This window comes from Rhipicephalus microplus, chromosome 1, assembly GCF_043290135.1.
Source record: "Rhipicephalus microplus isolate Deutch F79 chromosome 1, USDA_Rmic, whole genome shotgun sequence".
In the NCBI taxonomy this organism is placed as follows: Eukaryota; Metazoa; Arthropoda; class Arachnida; order Ixodida; family Ixodidae; genus Rhipicephalus; species Rhipicephalus microplus.
Genome location: NC_134700.1, coordinates 235,791,022 through 235,814,049, shown reverse-complemented (window position 1 = coordinate 235,814,049; position 23,028 = coordinate 235,791,022). Strand labels below are relative to the sequence as shown.

General features: G+C 48.8%; 2 protein-coding genes across 5 annotated transcripts in view; one reads left to right on the top strand and one right to left on the bottom strand.

The window, feature by feature from the left end:
• The window catches only part of LOC119159498 (uncharacterized), a 163,198-nt gene that overhangs the window by 44,605 nt on the left and 95,565 nt on the right, over positions 1-23,028 (bottom strand). The window contains exon 1 of one of the 4 annotated variants that reach the window (XM_075891644.1): positions 18,141-18,159. The exons of the other annotated variants lie outside the window; for them this stretch is intronic. The gene's annotated coding sequence lies outside the window, so the exon portion shown is untranslated. Of the gene's footprint in view, positions 1-18,140; positions 18,160-23,028 lie in introns of those variants that run through there. 4 annotated transcript variants of the gene reach the window in all.
• Positions 3,459-8,667, top strand: LOC142812774 (uncharacterized). The gene is made up of 2 exons (XM_075891641.1): positions 3,459-3,793; positions 3,830-8,667. Exon 2 carries the CDS (start codon positions 4,170-4,172, stop codon positions 6,717-6,719), a length of 2,550 nt encoding a protein of 849 aa, XP_075747756.1. The 5' UTR covers positions 3,459-3,793; positions 3,830-4,169; the 3' UTR covers positions 6,720-8,667.

The window sequence follows — 23,028 nt, the reverse complement described above, 5'->3', positions numbered from 1 at the left end:
AGTATTAATAAAATAAATAAATACCGTTTCATTGCCCAGACGCAGAACATGCGCCTAATAAAAGTGTCTTTTTTGCTGAGATTTCGTATCTTCTGAAGTTGCTATAAATAATTCATTTGTTCCTTATACTGGCTTTGAAATATCATTGCAATAGACATTCAGTGATATTTTGAAACAGCCAATGCGGCGCGCACTATCATTCATTTCTTTAAGGTATGAATGAGGCATGCACCGCGAATTGAAGCGGGTTATCAGCTCAGAAGGGGATGGCCACGAATCCTGATTACGCTATCACGATCTACTCTTGAAGGCCTAACTCAAACGCCCTCACTTTTTTTTTTCTTTTCAACTGCCGCGTGCAGTTCTTCTTATCTAGAAAAAAGAAAGAAAAATTGAAAGACCCTCAAGTTTCGCCTTTAAGAGTTGAACGCTGTAGTGTTATTCTGTCCTTAGTGCATGCTTCAGCAACTTGGTGCGTATATGATGTTACTCGAAAAGTTTAAATAGTGGTTTACTACAACGCAGTCAATAAAGTTGAAAGTGGCTTGCGTCAGTGAAGCTTTCGCGTACGGCTGCATTCTGTGTAGTGGGAAGCATGCTCAAAACCCCGAGCAATCATGCAAGTGAGATCTTTTAGAAGTTGCTGTGCATGTACCTACAACGTGACCTGAAAAAAAAAACAGGCCCAGCAACGTGTGTGCCTTTCGTAGCGCGTGCCCCACTTTAAACCACGAAGTCATGATAATCACACGTTCTGACGCCCGATCGCAATGTATACGCTTGTAGTACGCATTATTACTGCGATATAATATGTCTACTGTGACACTTGTATAAAGGACGAGTGTGTTTGTAAAGCATGAACGTTATTTTCACTGCATGTTCAAGCACAGGAAGTTACTTTCACGGTGGTCACAAGCAGACGCCTGATTGTGTGGTACAACACCCACTTGCCACGCAAACTACCCGAGTTCGATCACCAATTGGACCCAGAATTCTTTAGTATTTATTTTATTTGCATCTTTCTCGATTTCTCGGTCTCGCATAAGATGATTTTTTCGCTCACAGCCAAGCACGCCGACACCAACGCCGATGCCGGAATTTCTGCGAAACAAATCATTTAACGCTGTCGCGCTGAATTTCTCTCAACGATGGCCTTGGTCGCGTACTAGTTATTCACCTCTTATAGGCGAACCTGTAGAAACTTTCTAAATCTCTAGTCTTTCCACTTCTTTTTTGTATGAAATGTGTTCAAGGAATTTTTTTTACCTAAATGGATTTGTTTGCTCCCCTTCTCTTGCGTAATTTTTTTCATCGCGACATCGTCAATAATCACAAAAGAGTACAAAAGTGACACATAAATTGACAATCATGTGTCAATTGTCATGGGTCAAACAATGTATACTGCTCTTCTTTGTTTTGTTGCCTGCATTTTTATCACCATATGATGCGTTTTCAGCCTGCTAAAATCGCCTTTGGAAATTGTAGTGTCTGTAAATAAATAAATAAATAAATAAATAAATAAATAAATAAATAAATAAATAAATAATCTGAGTACTAGAAGATTTACACATGAACCAAGATTCGCATGCCTAATTCCAGTACTGCACTATGAATGTCCACGAAGCAGGAATTTTCACCGGTCATAATGAACGAGGTTTACGCGACATAAATATAGTGGTCAACGGTGATTGCCTCCCTTTGGCTGCTTTTGCATTGGCAAAGGCTGCCCGTGCAGCAGCTAGCGACTTCTCAGTGAGCGGACTTAATATACGCAGAAAAACCGAAAATGACCCAACTATCTTCACCATGAATGCACGTTATTTACCGTTAGCGTGACGACGCCAGAAAATGTAATAGACACCCGTCATTTGCAGAGCGTTGGGGTGCCCGTTGTCTCGAATGATTTACCACTGACAACAACAAAAGACCCGGAAAATGCGTGAGAAAACAATATAGACGTTCTCTGGGTACCGCCGCTCCCATGTAATGAAACCGGCTTGCTAACCGCTCTCGCATTAGTTACGAACACATGGCCGCGGGATAACTGCAAGTGGCAGCAACAGGGACTGCAAACGCCCTGCCCTGGGTCCCCGCACGCATGAGGTCAGGCCACCGGAGAAGGCAGTTCAAATGCCTTCCAACTATGACTGCGTGTGCGCCAGTGTAATGACACGCGCGGAGATTCTGTAACGGACGCTCATACATTTTGCAATACACAGCTAGGCGAGCCCGCACGGGGAGCTCGTAGCTTTTCTTGTATTTTTCAGTCCAGCGATATCTCGCTGATCGACTACGCAGCCCGAGTTATAAGTGCTCGCCAGCGAACACGACAATCGCATTGTGCACGCTGACGGTTTTATGCGTGGCGTGCCAGACTCCGCGCGTGGTGCCTGTCGTGAGGCGTGCAGTGATATGTGTATGCGCGGATCAACGTCTTAATGCGTGCATTACTGGCTGTGTATACGAGTGAGCGTGTATCTCGCCCTGCATTTCTGAGTCGCCTGACGTTAACGGCTGCTCTAATAAGGGCACCAGAATTTATTGCGTCCCTGTTTCGCCTTCGTTACTATTCGCCCTCTCCACATTGCCTCGAACAGACATGGAGTATACTTGTAGGTCGTGTAGGTGCTATTAAGGTCTAACGAATGAAAAGAAAAATGCTTCACCGTAGTGATCGTTCCATTATAATCGTGAGCGTCTTAAGACCATGACGATAGTAGTGAAGAGGAAATTCCGTAATAAAAAAAAAGAGGGCGGGGATGGGTTATAATCGCAAGAGCAACGATGAGGCTATATGGATTCGTTATACGCGATAAATTCTGCTGTTACTAATGTGTATCATGGCAGTCGCCTCTGATTAGTAACGAATACTAACAGCAAAGAAAGAAAACAAGATCAGGGTCCGTATTCGCAAGAACCTTTCGCGCCATTTATTTTTTCGTAAGAGAATATTTCAGCCAATCGCGATGCAGGACACATCATTAACGAAGTCGGCGGACCAGTGGGAAAACGCACTTAAGAGAGCGTTTGCGAATTCAGCTCAACTAGTTTCACGTGGTAAAACCAATATATGATTACGGAGTACGGCGTAATGCGGGGTTTCGACCACCCGAGGTTACTTACATCGCACTTATATCAAGGTAGGCATGGCGTTATTGTATTACGCCCTTCTCGAAGTGCTGCCACCATGTACGGAGATCGAGCCCACGTTTTCGCACCTGACCCCTGTTATGCCAGCGAGTCCTCGTCAAACGGCCGTGCCTCTGAAAAAGGCAATCTGGGTCAAGGCCTGCCCGCAGTCTGCCTGGCGCGAACGGCGTAAACACGCGCGGCGCGTCTCTGGCCCACGTGCATTGAGTCATCTGCGCACGTGACAGCGAGCCGGCGTTCTCGTGTCTGGTGGTCTGACGCATGGCGCGGCGACCCCCCCATTGGAGGAATCTGCCCTGGCGACCAGCGGCGCTTCTGATTGGACCTTTTGGTTGGACCCGGTGTAAATAAAAGAAGCCCTGCGGCGCGTCGCGATCGGCGGTCCTATGTGAGTGAGAGGAGGCCCCGTGTCGGAGAGCCGGCATGTGTGTGAGTCAGCGGTCTTAGGCGAAGGGCTGACCTATGTGTTAGAGAGGAGAGCTCGGCTCTTCGAGTCTCTGTCGGCCCCAGTGCCGAAATTGTAACGCCTCTGTATATATGCTGTACATAAACCTTGTTTAACTCACCGTCGTCTCGTCCGCTCGTCTTATCAGCTCTGCGCAGAAGCAGTCGCGAGCTGATAAACCTACGCTACGCAACAGTGGTGGAAGCGGTGGGATCGGTCCGCTTCGCAACGGAGGTGGCTTCGGCGGGATCGGCCCGTCGTTCGCAACAGTGGTTGGCAGCTGCGGGATCGGCCGGCGTCAGCGACATCGATGCGGTGAGTGCCTGATGTTTTCCCCTCAGTTCACCAGACTACTCTAGCTCAGGTTGTAGTAGTTTAGAGAAGGGCTGTGTGAAGCATTGTAGTGAGCTTTGATCGTTTCAAGCAAAGTCGAAGTGCTTTGAAACCGAAGTTAATGCGGAGGGGGTAAACACTGGAGTGTGAAATATTGCTTGCGCGTCGTGCTAGTAGGCTTATAGTGGGTACGGCAAGTAAATTGTTAACAGGGGCAAACAGCAAGAGGCTAGTGTGAACGATGGAGAACCTTAAGGTGAAGGAACTCATCGAAATTTGTGAGGAACTCGGCATTACTTTAGGCCGTGCGAAACGAAAGCAAGCGATCCTTGAGATCATGAAGGATGAGGGAGTGTCGGCTGAGGAAGTCGATGAGGCCTGGGTGGATATTAAAGCACGCCGTGAGGAGGCTGAAAGGCGGGAAGTAGAAGCTCGCGAACGTGAGGAGGCTGAAAGGCGAGAAGCTCGCGAACGTGAGGAGGCTGAAAGGCGTGAACGTCGCGAGCGCGAGGAAGCTGAAAGGCGTGAACGTCGCGAGCGCGAGGAGGCCGAGAGACAGGAGCGCCTTGAGATGAAACGACTAGAATTGGCAATACTACAGTGTTCGCAGGCGCCTAGCGTAGCTTCTCCAACAGTTCAGGTCAGCGGTTTTAGAATCAGGGACCAATTGCCACCGTTCGTAGTAGGCGAGGACATGGCGAAATATCTCGTCAAGTTTGAACACGTCTGTGAGCGAAACGCTTTGGAGCGGTCTCTTTGGGCGCGGAATCTGCTAGCTCTTCTTCCCGGCGAAGTGTCCGACGCGATAACTTGCTTATCGAGGGAAGCGTTTGAGAGCTATGACGAGGTTAAGGAAGTGCTCTTGAGACGTTATAAGTTGTCACCCGAGGCTTTCAGGCAAAGGTTTCGGTATGCTAAAAAGGGGAATGAGTCACACGTTGACTTCGCGTTTCGTCTTAAAGCCGATTTGATTGAATGGCTCAAGGGCGAAGGTGTTTATGACGACCGCGATAAAGTGGTGGAATGCGTTGCATTGGAGCAATTCTACCGCTGCATCGAGGAGGATGTCAGACTTTGGCTGCAGGACAGACTTGGGGAAGTACAGTTAAATAAGGCAGCTGAGTTAGCTGAGGAGTATTATGCTCGCCGAAAGTTGCGTAGCAGGGCAGTGCGCGTTGAAAAGGATGAAAGAAAAGAGGGCTTTTCAAGGAAACCTGATCAACGGAAATCCGCTCCGCACCGTAATTTCAAGAAGGAACCGTCTCTTACGAAGGACAGTGTAGGGGAAGGGCAAACAGAAGCGGAGAAATCGAGTGAGGTTTCCACCACACAGGCATTTGAATCGGAAAACAAACGGAAGCCGCTAATCTGCTACAACTGTAAAAAGGAAGGACACATCGCGAGAAACTGTCAGGAAAAATTTGCCTTCGCAACAATCCGAGAATCAGAAAAAAACATGCGGTTGTTGGAGCCGTATCTCCAAGAAATTAAAGTAAATAAGAAAACGTGCCGAGCGCTTAGAGACTCAGCGGCAACCATGGATGTTGTCCATCCTTCATTGGTGTCTCCGGATGATTTCACAGGAGAATGCGCGTGGATCAGGCAAGTCGCCGAGGAGCAGAGTGTTCGCTTACCAATCGCCACGGTTGTCATTGAAGGCCCGTTCGGTAAGCTTTGCACCGAAGCGGCTGTGTCTGCCGCGCTAAATGATCGTTTTTCTTATCTTTTCTCCAACAACTCGGAGCAGCTTCTCAAAGAGCAGGGCAAATCATTCTTCCCCAACTTAGCGTGCATGGCTCTCACGCGATCGCAAGCGCGAAAGCTTTCGCGGAAGCTGGACCTGGTTCCATGCGGTGAACTCTCAAGTGACCTTGTCGGCGGGTCGACGGAACCCCAGAAAGGAAAGTTTCCGCATGAGTCATGTGAGCAGTCACGCGAGCGGCCCGTCGCCGACACGGCCGGCGCGGTATGCGCTGGGGGAGACGACGTGGCGCCATTGAGTCAGAGCGAGAGGGTTGCAACGCTCTCGCCTGTAGTGGAAAGTTGGAGCGAGCTGCCGAGAGTTGATCGAGAGACGCTCATTCGAGAGCAGCGTGAGGATCTCTCGATTGAAGCGCTAGTGGAAAGCCAAATTGAAGCGCTAGTGGAAAGCCAAATTGAAGCGCTAGTGGAAAGCCAAATTGAAGCGCTAGTGGAAAGCCAGAAAAACGCGGCAAAAGTGCTGTCGAAGGAGCACTACGAGAAATCGGGGAAGAAGCGCGCTTTTGAAGTTGATAATCAGGTAATGCGGCTGCAGCCATCCAAAAGGAACAAGCTTGAGGTTGATTGGGAAGGGCCCGCCAACGTATTATCGAAGCCTTGCGATTCAAATTATGAAGTGAAATCAGGAAGGCGGCCGGACAAAATTTATAACTTGATGAAACCATACGTTCAACATCAAGCGGTCGTAAATCTGCTGTTGAATGCTTCAGTGGAAGAGGAAGCAGAAAATTTGAGTTCTAGTGAGGTAACCGAAGGGGGATCGAAAGTAATCCGGGAGCAGATAAACCTAGAGCCTAGCTTAAGTGAAGGAGGACCTGAGAACGAGGACCTCAGAAAGATTGGTTCCGAGTTTGAAGACGCGTTTTCGGACCACCCCGGAAACATGAGGGTGATCGAACACGATATCGAGCTAAGCGGTGAGGAGTCAATCCGTAGCAAGCCGTATCGTTGTTCCCCTGTGCAACGTCGAAAGTGTGAGCCGCTCTTGGTGCCGCATAGGTATCGTCGCCTAAAAGTGGCCGGTTACTGAAGTGGAGCATGTTGCTCCACAGCGCAACTTTGACGTTCGCTAAAGAAAAAAAAAGAAAAGGTGAACGCTAATGCAGGTGCATTGAGCAGTGCGTTCCAGCTAGTACCTTCTCAACCTTTCGGTTTCTCGCTGGCGATTCGGGGCAAAATTTTGACCTCATCACGACCTGGGCTGAGCGCTCTCGTTCAGAGTGATCTCAAGGGGCCAACTTTATGTGGTATTCTAATCCGTTACGTTGTTGTACGGAAAAAAAATTGAGTTGTCATTTTAAGGGTCTTTTGTCCCACATGTGCCTCTTGATGTAGAGGGGACAAAATTCCGATAAACCCGTAGTTAGGTATATGTTGTACTATACTTTGTCTGGTGTTCTGTCGGGTGACCGAGGGCATTTGCTTGTGTCGTGTGTTGTCTGTTGTCGAACCGTTCTTAGCAAGTTGCAGAACCATCGACAAGTGCTGAAACCGAAGATGGTCAGAAGAGACGAGTGAAGCTGGTCGACAAGTTGTGGCGACAAGCCAGTGGAGCTGGGATCCGTCGTCAAAAATGGGATGTGTTCCCGGAACAGTTTGGAGCTGTATTCTCCCTATGGCCCTGGAGGTGAACCTGGAGGGACCTGGCGAACGAGCGCACCTGACATCCAAGCCCCGTGGAAGCAGCTCGTCTTTCCGGTGCATTGTCTGGCGGCGGGGGTGCTGTTATGCCAGCGAGTCCTCGTCAAACGGCCGTGCCTCTGAAAAAGGCAATCTGGGTCAAGGCCTGCCCGCAGTCTGCCTGGCGCGAACGGCGTAAACACGCGCGGCGCGTCTCTGGCCCACGTGCATTGAGTCATCTGCGCACGTGACAGCGAGCCGGCGTTCTCGTGTCTGGTGGTCTGACGCATGGCGCGGCGACCCCCCATTGGAGGAATCTGCCCTGGCGACCAGCGGCGCTTCTGATTGGACCTTTTGGTTGGACCCGGTGTAAATAAAAGAAGCCCTGCGGCGCGTCGCGATCGGCGGTCCTATGTGAGTGAGAGGAGGCCCCGTGTCGGAGAGCCGGCATGTGTGTGAGTCAGCGGTCTTAGGCGAAGGGCTGACCTATGTGTTAGAGAGGAGAGCTCGGCTCTTCGAGTCTCTGTCGGCCCCAGTGCCGAAATTGTAACGCCTCTGTATATATGCTGTACATAAACCTTGTTTAACTCACCGTCGTCTCGTCCGCTCGTCTTATCAGCTCTGCGCAGAAGCAGTCGCGAGCTGATAAACCTACGCTACGCAACACCCCGCAACGGCCTTTAGCCAAAAGCCATTGTGTGGACTATATTTTACCAGAGCATTCAAGGTGATTTGTCTAGAGCTATTAACTCCAACTTTCTGCTTGTAAAGTTTAAGCGTTACCGCAGTATACGAGAAAATAGGCTTTTATCCAGATTCATTATGTTTTCCATGGCCACATTTGTTTGGGGCCATTACGCGTAAACGTTGTTATGCCAGCGAGTCCTCGTCAAACGGCCGTGCCTCTGAAAACGGCAATCTGGGTCAAGGCCTGCCCGCAGTCTGCCTGGCGCGAACGGCGTAAACACGCGCGGCGCGTCTCTGGCCCACGTGCATTGAGTCATCTGCGCACGTGACAGCGAGCCGGCGGTCGCGTGTCTGGTGGTCTGACGCATGGCGCGGCGCGCCATTGGAGGAGTCTGCCCTGACGACAAAGCGGCGCTTCTGATTGGACATTTTGGTTGGACCCGGTGTAAATAAAAGAAGCCCTGCGGCGCGTCGCGATCGGCGGTCCGATGTGAGTGAGAGGAGGCCCCGTGTCGGAGAGCCGGCATGTGTGTGAGTCAGCGGTCTTAGGCGAAAGGCTGACCTATGTGTTAGAGAGGAGAGTTCGGCTCTTCGAGTCTCTGTCGGCCCCAGTGCCGAAATTGTAACGCCTCTGTATATATGCTGTACATAAACCTTGTTTAACTCACCGTCGTCTCGTCCGCTCGTCTTATCGGCTCTGCGCAGAAGCAGTCGCGAGCTGATAAACATACTCTACGCAACAGTGGTGGCAGCGGTGGGATCGGCCCGTCGTTCGCAACAGTGGTGGAAGCGGCGGGATCGGTCCGCTTCGCAACAGTGGTGGCTTCGGCGGGATCGGCCCGTCGTTCTCAACAGTGGTTGGCAGCTGCGGGATCGGCCGGCGTCAGCGACATCGATGCGGTGAGTGCCTGATGTTTTCCCCTCAGTTCACCAGACTACTCTAGCTCAGGTTGTAGTAGTTTAGAGAAGGGCTGTGTGAAGCATTGAAGTGAGCTTTGATCGTTTCAAGCCAAGTCGAAGCGCTTTGAAACCAAAGTTAATGCGGAGGGGGTAAACACGGGAGTGTGAAAAATTGCTTGCGCGTCTTGCTAGTAGGCTTATAGTGGGTACGGCAAGTAGATTCTTAACAGGGGAAACAGCAAGAGGCTAGTGTGAACGATGGAGAACCTTAAAGTGAAGGAACTCATCGAAATTTGTGAGGAACTCGGCATTACTTTGGGCCGTGCGAAACGAAAGCAAGCGATCCTTGAGATCATGAAGGATGAGGGAGTGTCGGCTGAGGAAGTCGATGAGGCCTGGGTGGATATTAAAGCACGCCGTGAGGAGGCTGAAAGGCGAGAAGTAGAAGCTCGCGAACGTGAAGAAAGGCGCGAAGCTCGCGAACGTGAAGAAAGGCGAGAAGCTCGCGAACGCGAGGAGGCCGAGAGACAAGAGCGCCTAGAGTTGAAACGACTAGAATTGGCAATCCTACAGTGTTCGCAGGCGCCTAGCGTAGCTTCTCCGACGATTCAGGTCAGCGGTTTCAGAATTCGGGACCAACTGCCACCGTTCGTAGTAGGCGAGGACATGGCGAAGTATCTCGTCAAGTTTGAACACGTCTGTGAGCGAAATGCTTTGGAGCGGTCTCTTTGGGCGCGGAACCTGCTAGCTCTTCTTCCCGGCGAAGTGTCCGACGCGATAACTTGCTTGTCGAGGGAAGCGTTCGAGAGCTATGACGAGGTTAAGGAAGTGCTCTTGAGACGTTATAAGTTGTCACCCGAGGCTTTCAGGCAAAGGTTCCGGTATGCTGAAAAGGGGAATGAGTCACACGTTGACTTCGCGTTTCGTCTTAAAGCCGATTTGATTGAATGGCTCAAGGGCGAAGGTGTTTATGAAGACCGCGATAAAGTGGTGGAATGTGTTGCATTGGAGCAATTCTACCGCTGCATCGAGGAGGATGTCAAACTTTGGCTGCAGGACAGACTTGGAGACGTACAGTTAAACAAGGCAGCTGAGTTAGCTGAGGAGTATTATACTCGCCGAAAGTTGCATAGCAGGGCAGCGCGCGTTGAAAAGGATGAAAAGAAAGAGGGCTTTTCAAGGAAACCTGATCAACGGAAATCCGCTCCGCACCGTAATTTCAAGAAGGAACCGTCTCTTACGAAGGACAGTGTAGGGGAAGGGCAAACAGAAGCGGAGAAATCGAGTGAGGTTTCTACCACACAGGCATTTGAATCGGAAAGCAAACGGAAGCCGCTAATCTGCTACAACTGCAAAAAGGAAGGGCACATCGCGAGAAACTGTCAGGAAAAGTTTGCGTTCGCAACGATCCGAGAATCAGAAAAAAACATTCGGTTGTTGGAGCCGTATCTCCAAGAAATTAAAGTAAATAAGAAAACGTGCCGAGCGCTTAGAGACTCAGCGGCAACCATGGATGTTGTCCATCCTTCATTGGTGTCTCCGGATGATTTCACAGGAGAATGCGCGTGGATCAGGCAAGTCGCCGAGGAGCAGAGTGTTCGCTTACCAATCGCCACGGTTGTCATTGAAGGCCCGTTCGGTGAGCTTCGCACCGAAGCGGCTGTGTCTGCCGCGCTAAATGATCGTTTTCCTTATCTTTTCTCCAACAACTCGGAGCAGCTTCTCAAAGAGCAGGGCAAATCGTTCTTCCCCAACTTAGCGTGCATGGCCCTCACGCGATCGCAAACGCGGAAGCCTGATCTGGTTCAATGCAGTGAACTCTCAAGTGACCTTGTCGGCGGGTCGACGGAACCCCAGAAAGGAAATTCTCCGCATGAGTCATGTGAGCAGTCACGCGAGCGGCCCGTCGCGAAAGCGGTCGGCACGGCCGGCGCGGTAGGGGGAGACGACATGGCGCCATTGAGTCAGAGCGAGAGGGTTGCAACGCTCTCGCCTGTAGCGGAAAGTTGGAGCGAGCTGCCGAGAGTTGATCGAGAGACGCTCATTCGGGAGCAGCGTGAGGATCTCTCGATTGAAGCGCTAGTGGAAAGCCAAATTGAAGCGCTAGTGGAAAGCCAGAAAAACGCGGCAAAAGTGCTGTCGAAGGAGCACTACGAGAAATCGGGGAAGAAGCGCGCTTTTGAAGTTGAGAATCAGGTAATGCTGCTGCAGCCATCCAAAAGGAACAAGCTTGAGGTTGATTGGGAAGGGCCCGCCAAAGTATTATCGAAGCCTTGCGATACAAATTATGAAGTGAAATTAGGAAGGCGGCCGGACAAAATTTACAACTTGATGAAACCCTACGTTCAACATCACGCGGTCGTAAATCAGCTGTTGAATGCTTCAGAGGAAGAGGAAGCAGAAAATTTGAGTTCTAGTGAGGTAATCGAAGGGGGATCGAAAGTAATCCGGGAGCAGATAAACCTAGAGCCTAGGTTAAGTGAAGTCCGGAAAGAGGACCTGAGAAAGATTGTTTTGGTGTTTGAAGATGTGTTTTCGAACCGTCCCGGAAACACGAGGGTGATCGAACACGATATCGAGCTAAGCGGTGAGGAGTCAATCCGTAGCAAGCCGTATCGTTGTTCACCTGTGCAACGTCGAAAGTGTGAGCCGCTCTTGGTGCCGCATAGGTATCGTCGCCTAAAAGTGGCCGGTTACTGAAGTGGAGCATGTTGCTCCATAGCGCAACTTTGACGTTCGCTAAAGAAAAAAAAAAGGAAAGGTGAACGCTAATGCAGGTGCATTGAGCAGTGCGTTCCAGCTAGTACCTTCTCAACCTTTCGGTTTCTGGCTGGCGATTCGGGGCAAAATTTTGACCTCATCACGACCTGGGCTGAGCGCTCTCGTTCAGAGTGATCTCAAGGGGCCAACTTTATGTGGTATTCTAATTCGTTGCGTTGTTGTAAGTGTGAAAAATTCAAGTTCTTACTTTAAGAGTCTTGTGTCCCACATGTGCCTCTTGATGTAGGGGGAACAAAATTCCGATAGACACGTAGATAGGTATATGTTGTACTATACTTTGTCTGGTGTTCTGTCGGGTGACCGAGGGCACTTGCGTGTGTCGTGTGTTGTCTGTTGTCGATCCGGTCTTGGCAAGTTGCAGAACCGTCGACAAGTGCTGAAGCCGAAGATGGTCAGAAGAGACGAGTGAAGCTGGTCGACAAGTTGTGGCGACAAGCCAGTGGAGCTGGGATCCGTCGTCAAGAATGGGCTGTATTCCCGGAACAGTTTGGAGCTGTATTCTCCCTATGGCCCTGGAGGCGAACCTGGAGGGACCTGGCGAACGAGCGCACCTGACATCCGAGCCCCGTGGAAGCAGCTCGTCTTTCCGGTGCATTGTCTGGCGGCGGGGGTGCTGTTATGCCAGCGAGTCCTCGTCAAACGGCCGTGCCTCTGAAAACGGCAATCTGGGTCAAGGCCTGCCCGCAGTCTGCCTGGCGCGAACGGCGTAAACACGCGCGGCGCGTCTCTGGCCCACGTGCATTGAGTCATCTGCGCACGTGACAGCGAGCCGGCGGTCGCGTGTCTGGTGGTCTGACGCATGGCGCGGCGCGCCATTGGAGGAGTCTGCCCTGACGACAAAGCGGCGCTTCTGATTGGACATTTTGGTTGGACCCGGTGTAAATAAAAGAAGCCCTGCGGCGCGTCGCGATCGGCGGTCCGATGTGAGTGAGAGGAGGCCCCGTGTCGGAGAGCCGGCATGTGTGTGAGTCAGCGGTCTTAGGCGAAAGGCTGACCTATGTGTTAGAGAGGAGAGTTCGGCTCTTCGAGTCTCTGTCGGCCCCAGTGCCGAAATTGTAACGCCTCTGTATATACGCTGTACATAAACCTTGTTTAACTCACCGTCGTCTCGTCCGCTCGTCTTATCGGCTCTGCGCAGAAGCAGTCGCGAGCTGATAAACATACTCTACGCAACAGTGGTGGCAGCGGTGGGATCGGCCCGTCGTTCGCAACAGTGGTGGAAGCGGCGGGATCGGTCCGCTTCGCAACAGTGGTGGCTTCGGCGGGATCGGCCCGTCGTTCTCAACAACGTGATAAGTTGTCCGTGTAACATCCCCAAGCATGATGGCTTCCAAGAATCTTCAAATACAATCATATTACTCTGCCACCCGTGAAATGCTACAACATGCAGATATATGCCGTGCGACTCGTATTTGCTTTCGCGTCATCGAAAACGCGTAAGGAGATCAGCGTAGTCAGACCGAACGAAACATTATACAAGCTCACGAAAACGGTGCATAAAGCTCTTCTGAAAGTCGCGAACAGAAAACACGCGAGGAGGAGGTACGGAGAAAAACAAAACGAAACAAAGCAATGTCGGATAGCGTACCATTCGCCATAGAGCGAGAAGGTTTGCGTATATACACCTACGTGCAACCTCAGCCCTCGGATCCTAAGCGATGACAAAATAAAAAGAAAGAAACAAACGAACTAACAAACAAAAGGAAAACATCACCTCGGCACAGACAGCGGACGCGACCGCGTTTCCAGAACGGGTGCCTGGTTTGTAGGTGCACGCAGGCGCGGGACAAAAGGCAAGCCACTGCTGCAAACACCCATTCCAAACTGGCCGAAAACACCATTTTCCATCGAACGTATTGGCGGCTGCCGCCACACGCCTGGCTCGCCACTGGCAGCACAGCTCCTTTCGTGGTAGAAGTAGCACGTGAGCAGGACTCCTCATTGTGAAAACGGAACGTGTACGAAAGAAGAAGGTAAGAAAGAAAGAAAGAAAGCAAGAAATAAAGAAAGAAAGAAAGAACACGGCGGCCAGACTTCCTAAAGGCAGCAATAGAGCAGGGTAATAGGCAATACATAGTGCCCATAAGAGGACACGCGCCACTGCCCGAAAACTGTTTCTCCACCAGGCTTCTTTCTGTTCGAACGGCGCAGCGAGGACTTCTTATGTACTACGGAGACCGACTTGGGCGCTGCCGTTACTACTCCCGATTGTGTTTTTTTTTTTGTCACGTGCTCTTTATTTTATTTTTTAAATCTTTTCGTGTGACCGTGCTTGGTACGCGTCCTTGCGGCATGCGCCGTTTAAGGTTACCTCCCCGCTAGGCCTGCTCCGGTGCGTCCGCTCTCGGCAGGCGGCCGATGGCTTCTTTTTGTCGGTACGAGGGGAGCTTTCCTGTTCTTCCGTTAGCCACAGAAGTCCGTTCTCGTGGCTTCGGAGTGTCTTCACGGCGGCCTTGATTGCCTTTCTGAACGACATAGTGGCACATTTTTAACTCCCTTCTTTTTTTTTTCTTTGCAGCTGGAAAATTGCTTTATAACAGCGCGTGACAAATGAAAAATGGTTAGCGCAACGCGCTAGAAAGGCTAAGAAAACCCGAGCTCGTTGACGATGGTTGCAGGCCAAACGATGGCAAAATTTGCGACAGCAACAGCGAAAATTTGTGACAATAACAGTTGCGCACTTAAAATACCGCTCTCCGGAACTCTTAATGGCTGCTGCCTTTGAGGTATCAAAATGCATGAATTCTTCTTTTTGTTTCCTTGTAGTTATCAGGACGGCTCACTGCTCCGCCATAGTTGAGTACGCCGTACTCTAAATCGTTTAGCACTTTTCTAAACACAAAAGATACGCTGCTCCGATGACTTCGATAAACGACATAAAGGAACATCCAGGGTACATTTACTTATCTGGGTTACCTCAATTGAAAATGGAATTTAAAGAATGTTCTCAAGACCGACAGCCATCTAGAGACGCTTACCACGTGTAAATATACGAACGCATTGTTATTCGCTTCTAATAGAAAAAATTGGTTGGTGAAACACTTCTTGCAGGTCATTACCATACACATATGCGCTTACGCACGTTAGATATATAGTATAGTAAAGTCAGCCCGAACGTGCGAGCGCCCCAAGCAGAAGCGCATGAATGCGCACAAGAGTTCAACCACGCGGCGTTCTAGATAGCTGTGTAGGACATTGTATTCTGCCGCAGTTCTCCCATGTTGATGCTACACTTAACGTACCTCTGATACGCGTGCTGCGAGATTTAAACAAGAATGCGTGCACTAAAAGTCAGAGTGGTTTTCGCGCAGCTTTTACCGCGAAGCAACCTGTCAAGACTCTGTTTAACAGTGCGCGAAATATGAGCCTTCCATAAACACGATTGGGGTCGGTCACCTTTGGAGATCGCATCGTAAGAACTTAGAATAGCGAACGCACTGACGTGAGAAACATTTCGCGCGTTCTCTTTGCTTAAACAGAAGCGGTAAATAAACAGCCAGTCACGTTTGCATAAGTGTGTCAGTGAACGAGGTTCAAGGGGGGGGGGGGGGCTACGTGGCTGCCGACTCGGTATATGGAAAAATGTTTTCTGTTTACACATTATAGTGTCGTTAGCGGTAACTAAAGCAGCGGGAGATCCTAACTGGATCTCCCGCCGTCTCGAATCCATATCCTTGCTGCACATCTATCTACAACGCTGGACAATGTGTTTTTCGCCGCTTTTTTTTTTTTTAAGAAAGAAAAGCAACAAACGAGAGGGTTTCTTTCGTAGCTTCGTATTTAACTCGCGTAACTTGAGCCCATAGAAAAATTACGTTTACCTTTACAGAAGGCATAAAATCATGCAAATAAAAATGGGTGCAAGTGTATACAGAACGAGAAAGTCGGCCGCGCACGCCTCACAGGCCGAATGTTATACGGCGGTTACGGAACACCACGCCGTGCCACCGTCTTTCGTTCACGGTGACACGGCATCACCTGCCACATCGTTTGTCAGAAAGGAGCGAAAAAGAACGCCTCGCCCGTAATCTTAAGATTACGGCGGAGCCACACTGACGGTGTGGACGACGCCCCATAGCTCACTCACCCTAATGACAACTGGAAGAAGGGCGTGACACTTGCTCGGGCTTCTTTCTCAATACACGACCGCTACGCTCATACATGTATGCACATCGCGGTTACTGCAATGTGTAAACAGTAGATGAAGAAGCAAGGCTACGGCAGTCGCACCCTTGGCGACTTTGTGAACTCTTGTCGCTGGCTGAAAAAAAAAGAAAGCATTCCCTCACGTTTGTATGGTAGGTCAGGTCAGACAGTCCGTGTCACCGAAGGGGGGTCAAGTGTGTCGCCTCGACGGATATTCGCGTGTGTGTCAACCCTTTGAGTCTTCTCTCGCGTTTCGTACACATGGACGTAACCGGAACGCTTCCTCGACCTTGCCATGTAACTATAGATATATCGCCTCGTTTGTTAAGAGATTAAATAAAACATTGGGACCTTCCTCGTGTGATACGTGTCGCGAAGTTCGTTGCTCATGGGGGCACGGGAGGTAGAGACAGAAAGCAATACAGTAAATAATGAAGAATGTAATGGCATAAGACTTTTTTTTTTCAGGGGCAAAGCTCCCAAGGGAAGCTCCTTGAGGGTCCAGCCTTGTCGGCATCCGGGAACGTCACGCGAAGATTCGTGGCAGTGTGACACAGATGTGACACTCCAAAAAGTGTTTAACAATAGACTAATTTCAACCATAATTGTGGAAGAATAATATGAAAGAACTATAGAAGCACCAAGTCTTTATACTAGTCGGCGACTTCAACGTAGACATTATAGACTTCAAGGCCAAGCTTTGTCATCGACTCTTTGTCACACTACGTCACTAAATTTACATTATATGAGGCAACGCTCGAGGAACATATGTGAGACACACACACACAAAATAGTTAAACAATACACTAATATCAATCACAATTGTGACGGAATGTGAAACATCTACAAGCAAGAACCCTTTGTACTAGTCGGTGACTTCGACTCGTTATTTATTCACTTCGTGAAGATGCGTGGATTTTTTTTCTTTTTTTGCAGTATCAAGCGAGGTTTTGGTGCGCAAATACGGCGCAGGCCGCACTCGTATTAGCAACGGGTAACGTTGTACAGATTTGATGCACTTGTGCACTTTGGCACATCATTTTTATCCGTACTTTTTATAGAATAATGAGTTTATCGCACTGAATGCACATCATCGCAATATGACAGAATTACCTTTACAAAAAAAAAACTATCAAACCATGGAGAATTTAGTATAACACAACACGTATTGACTTTACAAAATAGCAAACCTTTACACTGGCGGGACGCAAACAATTATCTATCTATATTTTGTAGAAGCGGATTGTGTGGCAATGCGCATTTACTGATAACTAGTGATGACTAGTTATTCACTGAAGATGCCATCGTCGCATAAAGGTGCTGAAAACAATTAGAGCGCGGTGTAGCATCGCATGTTTTCGGCAACGGGCTCCCTTACTTCCTCAGAATGCTTATTCTTCCGTGTGTTCACTACTGCATTTCTAAATTACAGAAATACCAAGTATTTAACTTCTGCATCTCGACTTCATTGACATTAGCTGCTCAAAAATAACACTAGGAATAATGCTTTTATAGGCAAAACTGCACCATGGATCGATACATTTACTATGACTTGCGAAGTGAAACATCTATGTAATATTGATATGCACGAGATGATTACACACGCGTCTTGACTGCCGAAAGCCACGTAGGTTGCTCTCACAGCTGCCGCTGGTGAGCAAGAACATGAGTGCGTCCCACATAAAGAATAACGTCCCATATTAAGAAGTATAATGAACAATTGCTATAATAAGAACGATGGGCATGCGTCATGTAGTTCAAAATGATAATAGTAATCATACTTCTATATTACAAAACATGAGGTATTCGCAACGCAGATGTTGAGTCCGGTCAGATTCTAGAAAGAGAAAGGAGAGAGGAAAACATGTAATCTTGATTTTACCACCGAACGTGGCGGATTGACAGGTTTATGCGATCATCCGCCACAATACATTGTTAGCTTTCACGAACAAGTCAAGTCGCATATACTGGAAGTATACAAGGGTGCCCGAATAATGTATAACTTAACGTAACTCGGCGTCCACAAGTCGTATAGTTGTAACGTACAAAAGTAGCCGTTCCGCAGAAACTTCGACAGATCATAAATAACGAACCGAGCGGAGGGAGGAGTCCTATGACCGGACTATAACCTTTTTTTGCGATATACGCACGAAACGGGGCGTGTGGGCGAAGTTGGAAAATAACTCTGGTTGGTGGTGGTGATATTGTCACCGGCAAGGCTAGCCGGGCAAACCCGGCCGGCAGTTGCTCCCTCTTCTAGGTACTCACGCAGTACGGCAGTTCAATCAGCCAATAAACAGCAATCCTTGCAGCTCACCTGTGTGTCATTGTGCACGGAAAACTGCTATCATCAAGGCCAATTTCCTCAACCAGCCTGCCCAACTCTTAGGCAGAGGAAATCCTCGTTTCAGGGGAAGTCGCTGCTAATCGTATTGTTTTGACATATCCTGTTCTGTCCACTTGTTGTTTATGCGTCCCCTGAATCGTGCTCCTGTCGAGACCCCAGTGATGCTAAGTGGCGATAACCGGGGTATTGTTTTCAGTCTGCACTCGTGACTTACCTTATCACCTCGCGCGATGTTTACTCAATAACGCATGCTTACTCAGCTGCCGTTGAGGTGAGGCATGAGTTAATCGACCGCAATCGCTTCGACTGATACGGCAGATTGAGGCTGTACCGCAGCAATATATACTACGATATTATGATATCAGTACGGCACGACCTATGTGTTCTGCTAGTTTCTTAGGTAATTAAGGAAATGAATTATACACCGTCCTGCGCACTCAGACGTATCATTTCCCCAAAAAATCTATCGAGACCGCAGTGTTGAGTTCAACCACCTCACTCCGGCACGCTGTACGCTCACAAAATCTGACATTCAGAGGCGGCACCATTAGGTTTACCAAAAGCCAGAACGTTCATACATACTACGCGCCATGACAAATGTAATGTAAACAGACATCAGAAAGTCAGAGCTGAATCGCGCACTAAAATGGGGCGAGCCGTAAGGGTGGTACGAAAATGGCATCTGCCTACGCGAACTCCTAAAAAGTCACAAAGATGGAGAGGCTAAAGGGGGAAGGGGGGGTGTAACGGAGTACATGGATGTACGTGCGTCTAGCACGCGCTTAATGCGCTTCGCAAATCGTCTTTCGGGTGTCGGCGAACGCACTCTGGAGGTCGTGGCGGCGCGGTTACCACACCCCGCTATAACGGCTTTCCCCACAAGGACGGGAGCGTCGTCCCTGTCAGGCATATAAAGCCGCGCAGTTTCAAGCATTGCCTATTTTACTATTCTTGGCTTCCCCGTATACCAACTGCAGTGACGGAACAGAGCACAGGCGACGAGTCGTGGACACGGCCTCACAACAGTTAAGGGCGTCACGGATGGATGGAATCTCGGTCTGGCGATCAGAAAAGTGGTTCTTTCAAACACTGCCAACATTGCAGAGAGGGGCACTTCTCGTGTTTTTGTGGTTCTTGGGGAAAAAAAAACTATTCATATCCAGCATTATGAAGCCATTTTCTGAAAGTGCGTTTTGCGTGATCCAGAATGAACTTGTGTATTTTAGAGTTCTTTTCTTGGCACTACGGGCTAAGTTAACGGAGCCTTTTCTTTGATTACATTTCGCACACTTCATACCGGCCTTCCTTTCTCGGTAGTCAGCGGATTAGCGACATCATGCTGCACCCTCTACATCAGATGCGTTCATTTTTCTCAGTCTTTACATTTAACACACACACACACACACACACACACACACACACACACACACACACACACACACACACACAAACGCGTGCGTACGTACGCACGCACATTAACGCCCCCCCCACACACACAGATAGAGAGAGAGAGAGAGCGACGCGTGCGTGCTTTTCAAAAAAAAAAATCTTTGCTTTGAAAAGCTGGCTTTACCACAACACGAGCCATATTGTGGATAAGCCAGCTTTGACAGGCGCTTTGTAGTGAATCAAGCGTGCAGGATGCGCGATTGTGGAGCGCCTCTCAAGTGCCTCAGGTGCCTGCTAAATGAGTGTTTGCTCGTATACTTGCACGTAACTGATGTAAATAGAGGATATATATATATATATATATATATATATATATATATATATATATATATATATATATATATATATATATATATATATAAATGCACGCTGTTAGTCTTAACCACTTAGACTAGGAATAACTGCCAGATTATTGAACAATTTTTCACGCGGTAATATAAAGCGCGCTATCATTTGAATGTCGCGGGCTACTGGGCCACGTATAATAAGCAACCAGGTCATTCGCAAAAAAAAAAGAAAAAGAAAATGTGCGCATCCAAACCGATAAGCGATTTACCTTCGTATTCACAAACGCTCCTCGACTCGAATTTCGTCTTTCACTTCACTAAGTTGAGCACAGCGCCCCTGCTCGACCTAAATTGACTCTGCGCTTGTCAAGAATCGTTGCAGATTATTGCCGATATGCAGTGAGATGGTCTGCCAAGAGACGGCACTCGCATCAACTTTTTCAAGTCAAGGGGAAGCGTTGAGTGAAGAGACGTTCCAGAATACGGTGGTTAGAAGTGAGAAAGTGGAGTACCATTCATCTGCTACCGACCCACACGACTTCGTTACAAACCTCAGTAAACAAGAAGACTGACCATGAGCTCACGCTGCTTATGAAAGTATACTAATTACGAAACGCAATGCAGATAGAGTATTTGTGATTAGCATCTTTAAAAATACCCCCTTGAGCGATTAATACGAGGCTGCCTTAAAACAGTGCGCGGTGCAGGATATTCCTTTCCAAGAATTACTACATAACACTCAGTCGTGCTTTAGCTGCAGGACGAAACTAGTCGTTCCAAAACATGTCTTTGTTTTTCAATTGCGTATACTGTCGGTATAAAATCATAGTTTACATATAGGCGCCTCGAATGCCAAGCTGAAGATGGTTGCGGGATAGGTATGCTCCCAATTGCAATTATACGCTGGCTCGCGTATACGAGATACTGCGCGTTATTAATCGAAAGATTCAGTTTCCTCTCGCCCCATTATGACGGGTAACCGCAACACGTGCGAAAATGGCGCGCATACCAATCGCCAGAGGCTCCCTCATGCCGAACGCTGACATGCCACCCGTGTTAGACACCCTACATATTGTTGAACGCACTATGAATGAAAGAAAGAGGAAAAATTAGGCAGCTCAACAGGCACGTATTTGGCTGGACGCAAGCGGCCCAGCAGCAAGGCACACGCCCCAAGTGTGTGTGCGTGTGTTGGCTAAGTTTATATATATATATATATATATATATATATATATATATATATATATATATATATATATATATATATATATATATATATATATATATATATATAATACTGACCATAGCCCGCAAGCATGCGCGCCCCTCGTTCCATCCATTCGCGCGCCGTGGGATCTTCGCGAGCCGGTCTGAAAGGGCCAGGCGGGCACCCAGCGCGCGGTGAATTATTGGGGGTGCTCCCCTCCTCACATGCAGCCACCGAATGTGGGACGCCGCGGAGCATTTATTAGAGGCGAAACGCAATTAGAGCCACCGTCAGCCCGCAGGGTGGTGTCTGTACGTACGCGCATGTTCGTGTGTGCACGCGCGCCAGAGTCGCTCGCTCAGGGCGGCTGCCGCAGCCCGAACGTCGCCTCCGGGGGCGATCCGTCAAGAGAACCGCCCCAGACGAAAGGAGTTCTCCTCTCGGTGCGATCTCTCTTCGACGAACGTGTGTACACACGAGTCGACCCTCCGAAGAACGCACTCGTGGCCAGACCTGTATGGGTGCTCGCCGTGTATAATAGTAGCATAAGCGGCTTATACCGAAGGCAGAGACCAGTCCGCGAGCAGTGTTCTGGAGGAGCGTCCCTTCGCCCTCGTTGCGAAAACATGAACGATCCCATTCAATGGATGTGGCACAGCGGCATCGCCGGCGCTTCTAAAGCGTGTTACGGCGGTTCGCCTTAATTCGCGCACTCAATGTGGAGGGAGGTTCTCTGTTATCCGTCTCCCCCCACCCCATCGCTTCGGTGTGGGTGGCTGTCTTCAAAGACGTCGCCGCTGTTATAGCATCGCAGTTTCTATATATATTTATTTTATGAGCGGCTTTTCCTTGTAAGCTAGGCCTACCTTCGACGCTTATTTCCCACGGACCACGAACGAAGCGAAAGCCACTACACAAAAGAAGCACCGCAGAAATATTGCGGATGACATGAATGGGGGCCTCAAATTGTTGTCCCATTACACTAATCACTCTAGTATATAGGGCAGGGGTTAAAAAAAACACTGCTTCCCAATTTGGCAGCGCGACCTCCCCTTGGTATGCGACATGCGCGCTTGTCACGAAACGAAGGTTTTAACTCAGGTGTGTACATACGGCAAAGCTTAGCGCTGCGTCACGGGTTTCATCTATGTATAGACCACGCATATCCTTTCGAATTATGTTTTCGCGTCGTGAGTGCGGTTTTTTTTTTCTTGACTGGCACTGATCGCTTGAATAACCTCAACACATGATTCACACGGCAGGATGTTCAGATGCTTATGCAGAAAATATTTTCGTTCGTGGAAGCTGTTAATCATCAACCTCAGGTTGCATTCCGTAATAGTACGTCACATTTACCTATTGAATGATGGAAAGGGCTTTGGAGGGCTCGTTTCCTGGTGTGAGACACCGAAAATATTTGACCCGGTGATAATTTTTTTATTGATGATTGATATGTGGGGTTTAACGTGCGAAAACCACCATCTGATTATGAGAGACGCCGTAGGTAATAAATGTTTGGCACTGGGTTTTCAATATGTTCGCAATATAGGTGGCGATATCCTAGAGAGTTACAGGAGAGGTTAATTGTGCTGTAATATGTCGCAATAGTAATACAGATGTGATGAAAGTAAAGTAGACGAAAAGACAACTTGCCGCCGGCACGGACCGTATTAACCTGCAAGATTAATTGCATTCAGAATGAGCCGTGACCAACTAGCTTGAATGGCCGTTTTGCCACAGAAAATGTACAGCCGTTGCACGTGGACTTCGATGAATCCGAGCCATCGGTTCGATGACAAGTGGATGTAAAATGAATCGGATGACCGAACTAATAAAACCTTTGCCTTTAGGAGCCTGTATATTTTCGTTAACCAAAAAAATCGCTGCACTGTTTTCGAATAACCCAAATTCCTCA